This window comes from Melanerpes formicivorus, unplaced genomic scaffold (genome assembly GCF_026170545.1).
Source record: "Melanerpes formicivorus ecotype bairdi unplaced genomic scaffold, bMelFor1.0.p_v2 SCAF_21, whole genome shotgun sequence".
Lineage (NCBI taxonomy): Eukaryota > Metazoa > Chordata > Aves > Piciformes > Picidae > Melanerpes > Melanerpes formicivorus.
The window spans coordinates 13893129-13908060 of record NW_027142373.1 but is presented as its reverse complement, the minus strand read 5'-3'; the positions used below and the strand labels follow the sequence as shown (position 1 = coordinate 13908060).

Sequence of the window (14932 nt, the reverse complement as noted above, 5' to 3'; positions counted from 1 at the left end):
GGAGGCTGAGGGAGACCTCATTGCTCTCTGCAGCTCCCTGAAGGGAGGTTGGGGTGAGGTGGGGTTGGGCTCTTCTCACCTGCAACAAGGACAAGAGGAAAAGGCCTCAAGCTGTGCCAGGGGAGGCTCAGGTTGGATGTTAGGAACAATTCCTTCCCAGCAAGGGCTCTCAGGCACTGCCCCAGGCTGCCCAGGGAGGTGGTGGAGTCCCCAGCCCTGGAGGGGTTTCAGAGCTGTGTGGCTGTGGTGCTGAGGGCTGTGGTGCTGAGGGCTGTGGCTCAGTGGCAGTGGCTGAGCAGCAGGGGTGGCTTTGTGAGCTGTGGGTGAGGGCTGGGCAGGATGAGCTCAGAGGGCTCTCCCAGCCTCATCAACTCTGTGCTTCTCTGAGCAGAGCTGGTTGGTCCAGCTCCAGGGTCTAAGTCATCCCTGAGAAGCCAGAAGTGTTCTTGTGCTCTCAGTGAGGTGTTCTGACTTTTGTTCCATTTGCTCTGTGCTTTACTCCCCCTCTGTGCTGGCTGTGCCTGGCTGGGAAGTTTGCACTCCAGCATCCCAGAGCAGTGATAGTGCTGCAAGCATCACTCTGCCTTTGGGGTCTCAAGTGTGCTGCACAGCCATTGGCAAGGTAACCACCAGCCAAGCCATGCACACACACAGCTCCTGAACAGCAGACACCAGAGCAAGGGGAGTTCTTCTTCCACTCTGTTCTGCCTTAGTGAGGCCACATCAGGAGCCCTGGGTCCTGTTCTGGGCTCCCCAGCTCCAGAGGGACAGGGAACTGCTGGAGAGAGTCCAGGGCAGGCTGCAGAGCTGCTGAGGGGCCTGGAGCAGCTCTGGGAGCAGCAAAGGCTGAGAGCCCTGGGGCTGAGAGCCTGCAGAAGAGCAGCCCCAGAGGGCAGCTGAGCAATGCTCAGCAAGAGCTAAAGGAGCTGTGGGGGGCAAGAGGCTGGGGCCAGGCTCTGCTGAGTGGTGCCCAGGGCCAGCACAAGGGGCAGTGGGCACAGAGTGTCAGGCAGGAGGTTGGATCTGAGCAGGAGGAGAAAGTTGTTTGTTGTGAGGCTGCTGGAGGCCTGGAGCAGGCTGCCCAGAGAGGTTGTGGAGTCTCCTGGTGTGGAGAGCTTCCAACCCCCCCTGGGCATTGTGGTGCTGGGCAAGCTGCTGTGGGTGCCCTGCTGGAGCAGGGCTTGGGCTGGGTGAGCTCCAGAGCTCCCTTCCAGCCTCTCCCTGCTGGGATGCTGTGAGCCATGCTCACAGGGCAGAGTTGCCCCAGGCTGGGTGCAGGCAGCACACTGATGGTTCCCAGCTCTGGTTTTCTTTGTGATCCTTCCTGCAGAGTCTCTTCTCTGCTGCATGCAGCTGTGTCCTGCAGGAGCAGTGAAGCAGTCCAGCCACAACCACCCTGCCTCGGAGCCCTTCTTCCTCCCTTCCCTTGGAAGGAATTTCATTCTGCAGCTGCTGGTTAATAGCTGCTGCCGAGCTGTGAATCCTCCCTTCAGCCGTGGAGGAGGAGCAGGGCAGCAGGGTGCTCGATGAGCTCCACATTGATCACTGGCAGAGCCAGGTGATCAGCTGGGGGTGGGGCTGAGGCGCCCGGGCCCCAGCTCAGTGCTTTGGCTCCGGGGAGGGGGTGGGGGGCTTTTCTTCTGACAGAAGAACACAAAGCTCTCTTCCACCCTCAACTTTTGGGTTGTGCTCTGGAGGACTCTCTGTACCCTTCCTTCTTGTCAGAGCCTGCCTGTGACACAGCCTGCTGCCTGCTCCGTGCTCTCTGCATCAGCCAGGCTCTTTGATGGGCTGCTCAGACCTTGCAGCTCCCGCTTGCCCCTGCCACTCAGCACAGCTACAGTCAGAGCCTTAATTAAATACCTGCCAGGGGTTCAGCTCCTCAGGTGTGCATCTCTGATGGACAGCATGGGTTATGACACCTCGAGCTGCCTTCATCTGCTCTCAGCTGGGAGTCTTCTGAGGACATTCCCAGCCCCTCAGCAGCACTCCAGTCACAGGGGGATGTTCCAGTGCTCCATCACTTCAGCATCTCTTGTCTTTCCCTTTCTTCCCATTTGCTTTCTGCCCTTCCTTTTTCACCTCCTTGCTGGTGTTTGGTGTTGAGCAGCAATACACCAACTGTTTGAAGGTGGACTTTGTGGTTTTGCTGGCAGGGTGGAAGTGGAGGCTTCCCTGAATGGCCTCTGCAGCAGTGTCAGCCTCTCTGCTCCAGCTCTCAGCTCTCTCACACAATCATAGAGCTGTTTGGCTTGGCAAAGCCCTCTGAGCTCAGCCAGTCCAGCACCAACCCAACCCCACCATGGCCACCAACCCATGGCCCCAGCAGCCATGGCCACAGCTTGCTGAACACCTCCAGGCATGGGGACTCCACCACCTCCCTGGGCAGCCTCTGCCACTCCCTGACCACTCTGGCACCAAAGAAATTTCTCCTCCTCTCCAACCTCAGCCTCCCCTGGCACAATTCCAGGCCAGTTCCTCTCCTTCTATCCCCTGAGCCTAGGGAGCAGAGCCCAACCCCCCCTGGCTCCAGCCTCCTCTCAGGGAGCTGCAGAGAGCAATGAGGTCTCCCTCAGCCTCCTCTGCTCCAGGCTCAGCACCCCCAGCTCCCTCAGCTGCTCCTCCCCAGCCCTCTTCTCCAGACCCTTCCCCAGCTTTGATGTCTGTGCTGGTTTGAACCTTAGCTGGATTTTAAGAGCTCATGTGATAACAAATGGAGAAGGAGAGGAGAGGAGAGGAGAGGAGAGGAGAGGAGAGGAGAGGAGAGGGGAGGGGAGGGGAGGGGAGGGGAGGGGAGGGGAGGGGAGGGGAGGGAAAAATAAGTGGAGTAGGGAAATGGGAAGGAGGTGAATCTATTAAAGAAGTAAGTTTGTTAGCAGTAAATCCACACAGCAGCAGGGAGGGTCACAGGGGTGAGGGGTAAGGATAAATGGGAGAATACACAAAGCCAAGCCTGCATGGCCTTGGATCCCCCTGGCTGTGTGGATTCAGCCCTTTAGAGAAGCCTGGATGCAGCAGGGGGAGGCCAGGGCTGGCCACAGCAGAGCCAGCAGCAGCTGTTGGGCCTCTGGAGCAGGCAGAGGACAGAGAGCAGAGGGCAGCAGTGGTCTCCTGTCTCTAGGCTTGCTGGGCAGGAAGGGGCAGTGGAGCAGACCCCCTGTGACCCAGGGGACCCCTCCTGCTGGGAGGGGGCATCCAAGTCCCTCTCTGTTCCCCTGGATCAGGTTTCTCACAGCAGCCACCCCCTGGGGACCTTCTCAGAACTGCAGCAGTGTCACCCTGCAGCTGCCAGCAGGGCCCCACAGCAGCTTCTGCCTCTGGCTGCACGTCCCACATCTGCTGGGGAGCAGCACAGAGTGAGGAGGCAACAGGAGGAGTGTGGCTGGCAGAACAGCCTGGCTGGCAAGGGCCCTGCCCAAACCAACTGAGCAACCTTGCAGGAAAGGCCTGGACAGTGTCAGCAGGAGCCTGGCTGTGAAACAAGCCAAGGAGAAGGATGAGAGTTTGGTGGTTCTGGCAGAGATGATGGCTGACACAGAGCCAGGCTGGGTGAGGAGTGGCTGAGAGCAGCCTGCAGGAGAAGGCCTTGGGGGGGTCAGGTGGTAACAAACTCCCCAGGAGCCAGCACTGGTCCCTGGCAGCCCAGAGCCAGCTGAGTGCTGAGCTGCAGCCAGAGCAGGGAGAGCAGCAGCACAGGGAGGGGATTCTGCCCTCTGCTCTGCTCTGCTCAGCCCCCACCTGCAGCACTGCCTCCAGCTCTGAGGCCCCCAGCACAAGAAGGACCTGGAGCTGCTGGAGAGGGTCCAGAGGAGGCCACAGAGATGAGCAGAGGCTGCAGAACCTCCCCTGTGGGGCCAGGCTGGGAGAGCTGGGGCTGTGCAGCCTGCAGAAGAGAAGGCTCCAGGGAGACCTCAGAGCAGCCTTGCAGGACCTGAAGGGCTCCAGGAGAGCTGGGGAGGGACTCTGGACAAGGGCTGGGAGTGCCAGGATGAGGAACAATGGCTTTGAGCTGGGAGAGGAGAGACTGAGAGTGGAGAGGAGGAAGAAATTGTTGGCAGTGAGGGTGGGGAGAGCCTGGCACAGGCTGCCCAGGGAGGCTGTGGCTGTGCCCTGCCTGGAGGTGTTCCAGGCCAGGCTGGCTGAGGCCTTGAGCAGCCTGTGCTGGTGGGAGGTGTCCCTGCCCAGGGCAGGGGGCTGGAGCTGGATGATCTTGAAGGTCCTTTCCTACCCACTGTGTGGTTCTAAGCCCCCTGAAGGCATTTCCAGCCATGGTGAGCCTGTGCCTCTCTGGCTCCTGCCTTTGGTTGTACCCTTGGTAGGGAATTTGCTCTTGAGTTGAACAGTTCAGGTGAGGCAGCTGATCAGAAAAGAGCAGCTTCAGAGCATGAATGATACAAACCCCAGCCCAGGGTGGGAGAGGTGGCACAGAATGAATCCTCCCCTCCATTAATCCTTGCAGTTACTAGCAGTGCTGAGGTGGAGCCATCCATCTGCCTGAGCATCTGCTTCCTGCAGGATCCAACCCCCCAAGGCCAGCCAGCTGCAGCTCTGCCTGCACCCCTCTGCCAGGAGCTGTCTTTCTCCAGCTGGGTTTTCTCCACCCCTCTTGGGTCACCTGCACAGACCAGAGCAAAGCACATGAGCACTCTCTGCAGGACCTCACAGGGGGCACTGGGAGACCTGCAGAAGGTGTTTGGGAGAGCCCTGGGGTTCCTCCCCAGCCTCAAGCAGCCTTCCAGCTCCCCTGCTTCCCCCTGCTGCAAATGTGCACACAGGAGGTGCCTCAGGCCCTGCAAGGCTGGGTCCAGACAGGGGACCAGGGTGGCAGGAGGGAGGCCCTGGCCTGGCTCAGCAGTGCTGTGGGCAGCAGGAGCAGGGCAGGGATCGTGCCCTGTGCTGGGAGGCCACCCTTCAAACCCCGGGCTCAGCTTTGGGGCTCTCACTCCAAGGACATTGAAGGCTGGGGCAGGTCAGAAAGGGGCAACACAGCTGCCCTAGAGCAGCTCCACAGATTCTGTGAGGAGCAGCTGGGCTCAGCCTGGAGAGGAGCCTGAGGGAGACCTCACTGCTCACAGCCCCCTGAGAGCAGCCTGCAGTGGGCTGGGGTTGGACTCCTTTTCCTAGGAGCAGGTGATAGAAGGAGAGGAAATGACCTCAGGCTGCCCCAGGGGAGGGTCAGGTTGGCCATGAGGAACAACTCCTTGCCCAAAAGTCTTGTCAAGGCCTTGCCCAGGCAGTGCTGCAGTCCCCAGCCCCAGAGCTGGGGTGCTGAGAGCCAGGGTTTGGTGGTGCCCTGGCAGTGCTGAGGGGCAGGGTTTGGTGGTGCCATAGCAGTGCTGAGAGGCAGGGTTTGGTGGTGCTCTGGCAGTGCTGAGGGGCAGGGTTTGGTGTGCCCTGGCAGTGCTGAGGGGCAGGGTTTGGTGGTGCCCTGGCAGTGCTGAGGGGCAGGGTTTGGTGGTGCCCTGGCAGTGCTGAGGGGCAGGGTTTGGTGGTGCCATGGCAGTGCTGAGGGGCAGGGTTTGGTGGTGCCCTGGCAGTGCTGAGGGGCAGGGTTTGGTGTGCCCTGGCAGTGCTGAGGGGCAGGGTTTGGTGGTGCCCTGGCAGAGCTGAGGGGCAGGGTTTGGTGGTGCCCTGGCAGTGCTGAGGGGCAGGGTTTGGTGGTGCCCTGGCAGTGCTGAGGGGCAGGGTTTGGTGGTGCCATAGCAGTGCTGAGGGGCAGGGTTTGGTGGTGCCCTGGCAGAGCTGAGGGGCAGGGTTTGGTGTGCCCTGGCAGAGCTGAGGGGCAGGGTTTGGTGGTGCCCTGGCAGAGCTGAGGGGCAGGGTTTGGTGGTGCCCTGGCAGTGCTGAGGGGCAGGGTTTGGTGTGCCCTGGCAGTGCTGAGGGGCAGGGTTTGGTGGTGCCCTGGCAGAGCTGAGGGGCAGGGTTTGGTGGTGCCCTGGCAGTGCTGAGGGGCAGGGTTTGGTGGTGCCCTGGCAGAGCTGAGGGGCAGGGTTTGGTGGTGCCCTGGCAGTGCTGAGGGGCAGGGTTTGGTGGTGCTCTGGCAGTGCTGAGGGGCAGGGTTTGGTGTGCCCTGGCAGTGCTGAGGGGCAGGGTTTGGTGGTGCCCTGGCAGTGCTGAGGGGCAGGGTTTGGTGGTGCTCTGGCAGTGCTGAGGGGCAGGGTTTGGTGGTGCCATGGCAGAGCTGAGGGGCAGGGTTTGGTGGTACCATGGCAGAGCTGAGGGGCAGGGTTTGGTGGTGCCATGGCAGTGCTGAGGGGCAGGGTTTGGTGTGCCCTGGCAGTGCTGGGGAATGGTTGCTTGAAACTAAAACGAGATGTGGTGGGGGCTCCATCCCTGGGGAACTCAAGGGCAGCCTGGCTGTGTCCCTGGGCAGCCTGCTGTGGCTGGAGCTGTCCCTGCTGCCTGCAGGGGTTGGCCAGGATGCCCTTGGAGGCTCCCCTCCAGCCCAGTGCACTCTGTGGCTGTGTTTCCTTTGCGGTGTTGCCAGGCTGTGTGGCTTGCACAGAGGGACACTTGATGCCCAGGGTGTCCCTCAGAGAGCTCAGCTCTGGGAGCAGAGGCTAATTTTTGTGAAAGCAAATCAGGGCAGGAGCCTAAGACTGAAAGTCTGAAGCTGAGGCCTCAGAAAGTCAGGAGAGCTTCCTGAGAGCCCTCCCTGGGGTTGGTTTTGGTGAGGATGTCCTCCCAGCTTTTTAGATGCCAGCCTGATGGCTGCTGCAGAAGTTGGTCTGCAGGTGGTGGGAGCTCAGGCTGGGTTCCAGCTGCAGTCTTTCTGCCAGTGCAGGGCATGGTTCTGAGAGGCTGATTGGACTTCTCTTGCCCCAGAGCTCTCCTAGAGTCAGATGGCTCTGGGCCAGGGTGCATTAGGCCATGGAAATCCTAAACACTCCTTGTTGACATCATCTTCTTTAGAGCTGAGGGGGAGAAAAGGTGGAGGTGTTCTTGGAGGTCTTGTCCTTCCAACTAGAGCAGGCTGGCCACACCAGGTCTGACCTTGAATGTCTGCAGGGCTGGAGCCTCCAGCACCTCCCTGGGCAGCCTGTGCCAGTGTCTCCCCAGCCTCCCTGTGCAGAACTTCCTCCTGAGCTCCAACCTAACTCTGCCCTGCTCCAGTTCCAAACCATTGCCCCTGGGCCTCTCCCCACAGCCCTTCTGAGCAGTCCCTCCCCAGCCTTCCTCTAGGTCCCCTTCAGGCACTACAAGGCTGCTCTAAGGTCTCCCTGGAGCCTTCTCTTCTCCAGGCTCTCTGCAGCTCCCTGCAGGGAGGTTGGGGTGAGGAGGGGACAGCCTCTGCTCCGTGGTGGCAAGGGACAGCAGCAGAGGCAATGGTTCCAGGCTGCCCCAGGGGAGGCTCAGGCTGGAGCTCAGGAAATATTTCTGCCCTGGAAGGTATCTCAGCCATTGGCAGAGGCTGCCCAGGGCAGTGCTGCAGTGCCCATCCCTGGGGGTGTTCCAGCAGTGTGGAGCTGGTGCTCAGGGACAGGGCTTGGTGCTGGCCCTGCAGTGCTGGGTCAAGGGCTGGACTGGGTGAGCTTGGAGCTCTCTTCCAACCAGGTCTATGCTGTGATTCTGTGAGCAGCCCCAGCTCTGCCAGCCCTCTGCTCCCCTCTGTGGCCTCTTCTCTCTGAGAGCACCCTGAGCCTTGCCTCACCCTGGTGCTCTCTCCTGCTGGCAGAGTCTCACTGTGAGATCTGCACTGTTCTCAGCTCTCAGAGGTGATTACAGTGGGGGCTGGGAGGCAGGAACTGAGTCCTCCAGCCCTTTTTCTGTTCCTTTGAGCACTGTTTCTTGGCTCTCTGCATTCCCATGACAACTCTGATGGCCCAAGGCTTCCTCCCCCGTGCTGCCAGACCCAGCCAGGCCGCAGAGGCTGCTGGGCAGGACCCAGCTGCTGCCCCTGGCCTCCATCCCCTCTGCCACTCCTGCTGCTTGCTGGCCACAGCTCCTTGGGGTGTTTAGAGCAGAGGTATGGGAAAGCAGTGCATACTGAGGGTGAGGGGAGGGAGGGAGCTGGCTTGCACTGCTCTGCCTCCTGACTATCAGTGTTACTAACACCCTCACTGCTAATGGATGTAATTGCCCTGGGTGACTAACCGAGACTGGGCTGCTCCTCTGTGGAGCACAGACTTTCTCCTGGCCATTAAAGCTTTCTTGCTTCTGCAACATGTTGTTCAGGGAGAGAGAGACCATCAGCTCTGATTGCAGGTCTGTCACTCAGGGAGAAGAAAGCAGCTTCCCAGAGCCCTCCACCGGGAGGCTTCCCCAAGGGGCAGCACAGCTCTGAGCAGGAGGCTTTCAGGCAGGCACCTCACCAGCCCGCCGTGCTGAGCTCTCTGATGTAAGCACTGCAGGGAGGAGCCCCTTGAATCCCACACTTGCCATCCTGTGCTGCTCAGCTGGGAGAGCTGCCCCAGGAGTGCTGATGGCTCCAAGGACAAGGTTTGGGCAGAGGAGACCCCAAGGCACTGTTCCTGTGGGACACAGCTCCTGTGGGACTCAGCTCACAGATTCATGGAACCAAAGGAAGGCCTCATCCAGCCTGGCCTGGAACACCTCCAGGCAGGGCACAGCCACAGCCTCCCTGGGCAGCCTGTGCCAGGCTCTCCCCAGCCTCACTGCCAACAATTTCTTCCTCCTCTCCACTCTCAGTCTCCCCTCTCCCAGCTCAAAGCCATTGTTCCTCATCCTGGCACTCCCAGCCCTTGTCCAAAGTCCCTCTCCAGCTCTCCTGGAGCCCTTCAGGTGCTGGCAGGCTGCTCTGAGGTCTCCCTGGAGCCCTTTCCAGGCTGCACAGCCCCAGCTCTCCCAGCTTTCCATAGTGGAGCTGTATGGGATGTGAGCTGGAGCTGATCAGCCCACATCTGGAGTGCTGATGATCTGGATGAGGGCATTGAGTCAGTCATCAGCAAATTTGCAGATGACACCAAGCTGGAAGCAGATGTTGGTCAGTGAGAGAGTAGAAAGGCTCTGCAGAGGGACCTTGCCAGGCTGCACAGATAGGCAGAGGCCAACAGGATGGCATTCAACAAGTCCAAGTGCCAGGGGCTGCACTTTGGCCACAGCAACCCCAGGCAGAGCTACAGGCTGGGGTCAGAGTGGCTGAGAGCTGCCAAACAGAGAGGGACCTGGGGGTGCTGATTGACAGCTGCCTGAACATGAGCCAGCAGTGTGCCCAGGGGGCCAAGAGGGCCAATGGCATCCTGGCCTGCATCAGGAGCAGTGTGGCCAGCAGGAGCAGGGAGGTCATTGTGCCCTCTGCTCTGCACTGGTTAGGCCTCACCTTGAGTCCTGTGGCCAGTTCTGGGCTCCTCAGTTTAAGAAGGACATTGAGAGACTTGAAGGTGTCCAGAGAAGGGCAACAAGGCTGGGGAGGGGTCTGGAGCACAGCCCTGTGAGGAGAGGCTGAGGGAGCTGGGGTTGCTTAGCCTGGAGAAGAGGAGGCTCAGGGGAGACCTTCTTGCTCTCTCCAACTCCCTGAAGGGAGGTTGTAGCCAGGTGGGGTTTGGTCTCTTCTCCCAGGCAAGCAGCAGCAGAACAAGAGGACACAGTCTCAAGCTGTGCCAGGGGAGGTTTAGGCTGGAGGGGAGGAGAAAGTTCTTCATGGAGAGAGTTGTTAGCCATTGGAATGTGCTGCCCAGGGAGGTGGTGGAGTCCCCATCCCTGGAGGTGTTCAAGAGGGGATTGGATGTGGCACTTGGTGCCATGGTCTGGCCATGAGGTCTGTGGTGACAGGTTGGACTCAATGATCTCTGAGGTCTCTTCCAACCTTAGTGACACTGTGACACTGTGCCTGCAGTCCTGGTCTCCACTGTACAAAGAAAGAAAAAAGATGTGGACAGGCTGGGAAGTGTCCAGGGCAGGGCCAGGAGAAGGATCAGAGGCCTGGGAGCCCTCTGCCCTGTGAGGGAAGGCTGAGAGAGCTGAGGTTGTTCAGCCTGGAGGAGAGAAGGCTCAGGGCAGACCTTATTGCCAGGGACCAGCACATCAAGGGAGGCCAGCAGCAGCATGGAGACTCCCTTGGGACAAGGAGTCCCATGGCAGAGCCAAGGCTGCTGGGGCCAAGGCACTGCTGGGGCCATTGCATTGGGCTCCATCAGCACAGCTGGGCACTGGAATCATCTCCCAGGGGAAGTGGTGGAGTCCCTGCCCTGGGCAGTTTGAAGGCTCAGCCTGACAGGGTGCTGGGCCAGCAGCAACTGGGCTGTGAGCTGGAGAGCTTGGAGCAGATGGTCCCTGGGGTCCCTTCCAGCCTGCCAGGCTGTGACCTGTGAATGCTGTGGTTCACCTCTGCCCATCAGGGAGCTTCTGCTTCGCTCCCAGTGCTTCTGTTTGCACAGGAAGCAGCTCATTGCCTCTCTTCCATAGCTGCATCACCTCTGCCCCTTCATCTTCCACTGCCTGCAGCTTCAGCTTGTGCAAAGCTCCTCGAAGCTGTTTGCTTCTGGCAGAAGTTTGCTTGGAAGCAGAAGACCCTAGCAAGCTGTGCAGCACACTCTGCCACACTTGTGTGGAAGAGAATTGGGGTTCTTCCCTCCTCTGCCTAACATTCAGAGCTGCTGCTTCCCAGCCACAGCTGCAGCTGCATTGCCACTGGCCTCCTCAGGGCCTGGCTGCCTTCCCCCAGCTCCACTCCAGGCTGGGCTGCAGCTCCCTGCATCTGCTGCAGACATGGACTCAATCCCTGCCTACCTTTAGCAGGTGGAAATCTGAATGGTTTGCTTTTCACAATGGCACAGAGGGGTGAGGCAGGGTGGTACAAACTGGGAGCAGGGGCTGGCACCCCTCAGGCTGTGCTGCCATCCAGTCAGACCCTGCCAGGCTGAGAGCTGGGCAGAGCAACCTCATGAAGGTCAACAAAGGAAGGTGTAGGGACCTGCCCCTGGGGAGAAACACATCCTGTGACTGGAGAGCTGAGGGAGGACCTGCAGGGAAGGAAGGCCATGGAGAAGGCCCTGGGAGTGCTGGCAGTGCAAGTACCCCATGAGCCAGCAATGTCCATCATGAAGTGCCCCAGTGAGACCACCTCTGGAGCCCTGGGTCCTGTTCTGGGCTCCCCAGCTCCAGAGGGACAGGGAACTGCTGGAGAGAGTCCAGGGCAGGCTGCAGAGCTGCTGAGGGGCCTGGAGCAGCTCTGGGAGCAGCAAAGGCTGAGAGCCCTGGGGCTGAGAGCCTGCAGAAGAGCAGCCCCAGAGGGCAGCTGAGCAATGCTCAGCAAGAGCTAAAGGAGCTGTGGGGGGCAAGAGGCTGGGGCCAGGCTCTGCACAGTGGTGCCCAGGGCCAGCACAAGGGGCAGTGGGCACAGAGTGGCAGGCAGGAGGTTGGAGCTGAGCAGGAGGAGAAAGTTGTTTGTTGTGAGGCTGCTGGAGGCCTGGAGCAGGCTGCCCAGAGAGGTTGTGGAGTCTCCTGGTGTGGAGAGCTTCCAACCCCCCCTGGGCATTGTGGTGCTGGGCAAGCTGCTGTGGGTGCCCTGCTGGAGCAGGGACTGGTCTGGGTGAGCTCCAGAGCTCCCTTCCAGCCTCTCCCTGCTGGATTATGGGATGGTTTGTGGAGGTTTGTGGAAGGAAGCAGCCAGCCTGGCACAGTTTGAGCTTTGTGGCTCCGTGATCACCAGGAGCGCAGAGGGAAGTCTGAATGCTCTGCTTTCAGCCAGTGTGCAGCAGACACTGCCTGGGGACGTGGGGAGAGAGCACTCCCTGCTGTGTGCAAAGGTGAAGGGAGTGAGCACTGCAGCTGTGGAATCCCCTGAAGGCAGCTGGGGTGAGCAGTGCCTGGCCATGGCTGTGCTGAGCTCTCAGCAGGGGCACTCTGGCTCCAAAGGGACGTTCCCCACCAGGGGAGGTGTTTGCAGCACCCTGCCCTTGCTGCCTCTTGGGTCAGGAAGGGAACTTTGCTCACAGGAGTGTCGGTGATGTGCTCTGCTCTCATGCATGGGCTCAGCATTCCCAGCTGCCATCCCAACCTGGCATTTCCTGGGCAGCTGGGAGCACCACGGGCTCGGCACCTGGCAGCTTTCACTTCTGGTTTCAGGCCAGCAGGGCAGGTTTCTCCTCAGCCTAGCCTGTGGAGGGCTGCATTGTGAGGGAGGCCAAAGCCTTTCCATCATTCTGTACCATCAGCTCCAAACTCTGTCTGCACAGCTGTGCTGCAGCAGGGAAGGTCTGAATGCTGCCTGTGGCATGTGGGGAAGGGACTGCCAGGGCTGGGCTGGCCACCAGAGGAGTGCCAGAGGCTCTCCATGAAGCCTCTGCTGCCCAAAGGGAAGAGAAAGGGAAGCAGGGAGAGAGACTGCTGGGGTGGGAGAGGAACTGCCCCAGCTGGGCTGGAGAGAAGAACAATGCCAGGGGACAGAGACACAGAGACACAAAGCAGTGTGGACCCCAAGCCCTGCTGGCACCACTGGCACCACTGCTGCTGGGGGCAGGCACTGGGCAAGTCCCAGCCTGGACTCAGCAGCAGATGGGAAGCAGATGCAGGAGCTGGGTTCTGGCAGTGGATTGAGGATGCCAGGGCTGGGGCTGGAAGGCAGAAGGGACAGAGTCCTGCTGGGACAGCAGGCAGGGAAGAAGAGGCTTGGCCCTGGGGATCCCTCAGCTTGCTCCTGAGGATGCCATCCATGGGCTGCACTCCCTTGGGGGGCAGCTGAGGGTGCCCTGTGCTGTCTGCTCCTCCCCACAGGAGCCACCTCTGCCTTCCTGCCCCCAAGGTGTGGCACAAGCTGTGGCAGTGCCCTTGGTGTGGCCAGGAGCAAGTCCAAGGCAGAGGCTCTCTGCAGCCCAGCCCTTGGCAGGAGCTGTCCCCATCAGCTGCTCCCTGCTAGCAGCAGCCCCTGGCTGTGCCAAGCTGCCCTGAAGTGCAGAAAGAGCCTCAGTGAGCAGAGCCTGAGCTGGGCAGGGACAGCTCTGGGCAGGAGGGGCTCTGCTCTGGCTCACAGCAGTGCTGTGAGAGAGAACATCCAGGATGGCTCTCACATGCAGCATGGTTTTAGAGCTGACATCCTGTGGGAGGCTTTGGACACCTTTCAGTTCAGAGGACCTGCCAGCAGTGCCAGCAGTGCCAGGGACCCATCCTCAGCTGTGCTTCCCCAGGGCATTGCCAGCGGCCTGTGCTGGCTCCTGGTTCTGTGACAGCGTCCTGGCAACAGGGCTGGGAAAAGGAGGCTGGACAAGGCCTGATCCTGGTGGGTGAGCAGCTATGACCCTGGTGGAGCAGAGGCTGAGCAGCCTGGGCTGGTGAGGAGAGGGCTGGGGGCAGGGGGAAGGGCTGCCCCGCAGAGCTCTGTGGGACTCTTGCAGGCTCTGTCGGCCATGGAGCAGTTCCGCAGCCTGGATCGGGACATCGAGGGCTCTGCCAAGCGCTGGAGGAAGTTTGTTGAATCTGAGTGTCCTGAAAAGGAGAAATTCCCCCAGGAGTGGAAGAACAAAACAGCTCTGCAGCAGCTCTGCATCCTGAGAGCCCTGCGGCCCGACCGCATGACCTACGCCCTCAGGTAGGGGCAGCGAGCAGCCGGGGCTCGGCGGCAGGGGAGCACAGCACGGGGAGGGGAGTCAGGAGTCACCCCCTCTGCTCTGCTCTGCCCTGCTCTGCTCTGCTCTGCCCTGCTCTGCTCTGCCCTGCCCTGCTCTGCTCTGCTCTGCCCTGCTCTGCACTGCTCTGCTCTGCTCTGCTCTGCCCCGCTCTGCACTGCTCTGCCCCCACCTGCTGCACTGCCTCCAGCCCTGGGCACAGCACAAGAAGGACCTGGAGAGCTGGAGAGGCTCCAGAGGAGGCCATGAGGGACAATGGCTCTGAGCTGGGAGAGGGGAGGCTGAGACTGGAGAGGAGGAAGAAATTGTTGGCAGTGAGGCTGGGGAGAGCCTGGCACAGGCTGCCCAGGGAGGCTGTGGCTGTCCCCTGCCCAGGCTGGCTGAGGCCTTGAGCAGCCTGTGCTGGTGGGAGGTGTCCCTGCCCAGGGCAGGGGCTGGAGCTGGATGAGCTCTGAGGTCCCTTCCAACCCAGCCCATGCTGTGCTGCTGTGAGCTGATTTCTCTAGCAATAGCTCTGTCAGGAGGCAGCCAGCACTTGTACTGAGCTCTTGCACAGCTGATGGGTTCCACTGGTTCCACTTCTCCCTTCCTTTCATTTGTCAGATATCCCAGACCCCAGCATGGCTGGAAGGGACCTCTGGAGCTCACCCAGCCCAGTCCCTGCTCCAGCAGGGCACCCACAGCAGCTTGCCCAGGGGCACAATGCCCAGGGGGGGTTGGAAGCTCTGCACACCAGGAGGCTCCACAACCTCTCTGGGCAGCTTGCTCCAGGCCTCCAGCACCCTCACAAGAAAGAACACATCCAGGTTGGCTTTGAAAGTCCCCAGAGAAGGAGATGGAACCCCCTGGGCTCCAGGCTGTGCCTGTGGCTGTGCCCTGTTTCCTTTCACCCCTGTCCAGATCCAGCTCTGCTGCTGGGTGGCAGCTGCAGAAGCCCAGGCTGCAGACCCTCTCTCAGATCCCTTATCCTCCTGTTCCCAGCTGGGTTCCAGGGGCTGTGTGCCAGCAGAGCCAAAGCTCAGTGCTGGGCTCCGTTCTCAGCTGCAGGGCACTGGCAAAGCTTCTCTCTTCCTGGCAGGGATTTTGTGGAGCAGAAGCTGGGCAGCAAGTACGTGGTGGGGAGGTCCCTGGACTTTGCAGCAACCTTGGAGGAGGCAGGACCTGCAACCCCCCTGTTCTTCATCCTGTCCCCAGGAGCTGACCCACTGAAGGATGTGGAGAAACAAGGTGAATGTACCCTGGCTGGAGGCAGAGCACAGCCCTGCTGTGGATCTGCTGCATAATTACCCTGCCAGGACCACTCTGGGCTTGGGCTTTCCCTCTGGGGATAATGGAGCAGTTACAAGTAGATTACTGTGGCAGGGAGGGGGAGGGGAGGGGAGGGGGGGATTTCTTGCTGCTTTCCCCCC

At 60.5% G+C, this 14932-nt stretch overlaps 1 protein-coding gene across 1 annotated transcript in view; it reads left to right on the top strand.

The window, feature by feature from the left end:
• Nucleotides 1–14932, top strand: part of DNAH9 (dynein axonemal heavy chain 9) — a 172924-nt gene that overhangs the window by 118327 nt on the left and 39665 nt on the right. Inside the window, exons 41-42 of the mRNA XM_068151652.1 lie at nucleotides 13293–13486; nucleotides 14602–14750. Of these exons, the coding sequence (XP_068007753.1) occupies nucleotides 13293–13486; nucleotides 14602–14750 (343 nt within the window). The remainder of the gene's footprint in view (nucleotides 1–13292; nucleotides 13487–14601; nucleotides 14751–14932) is intronic.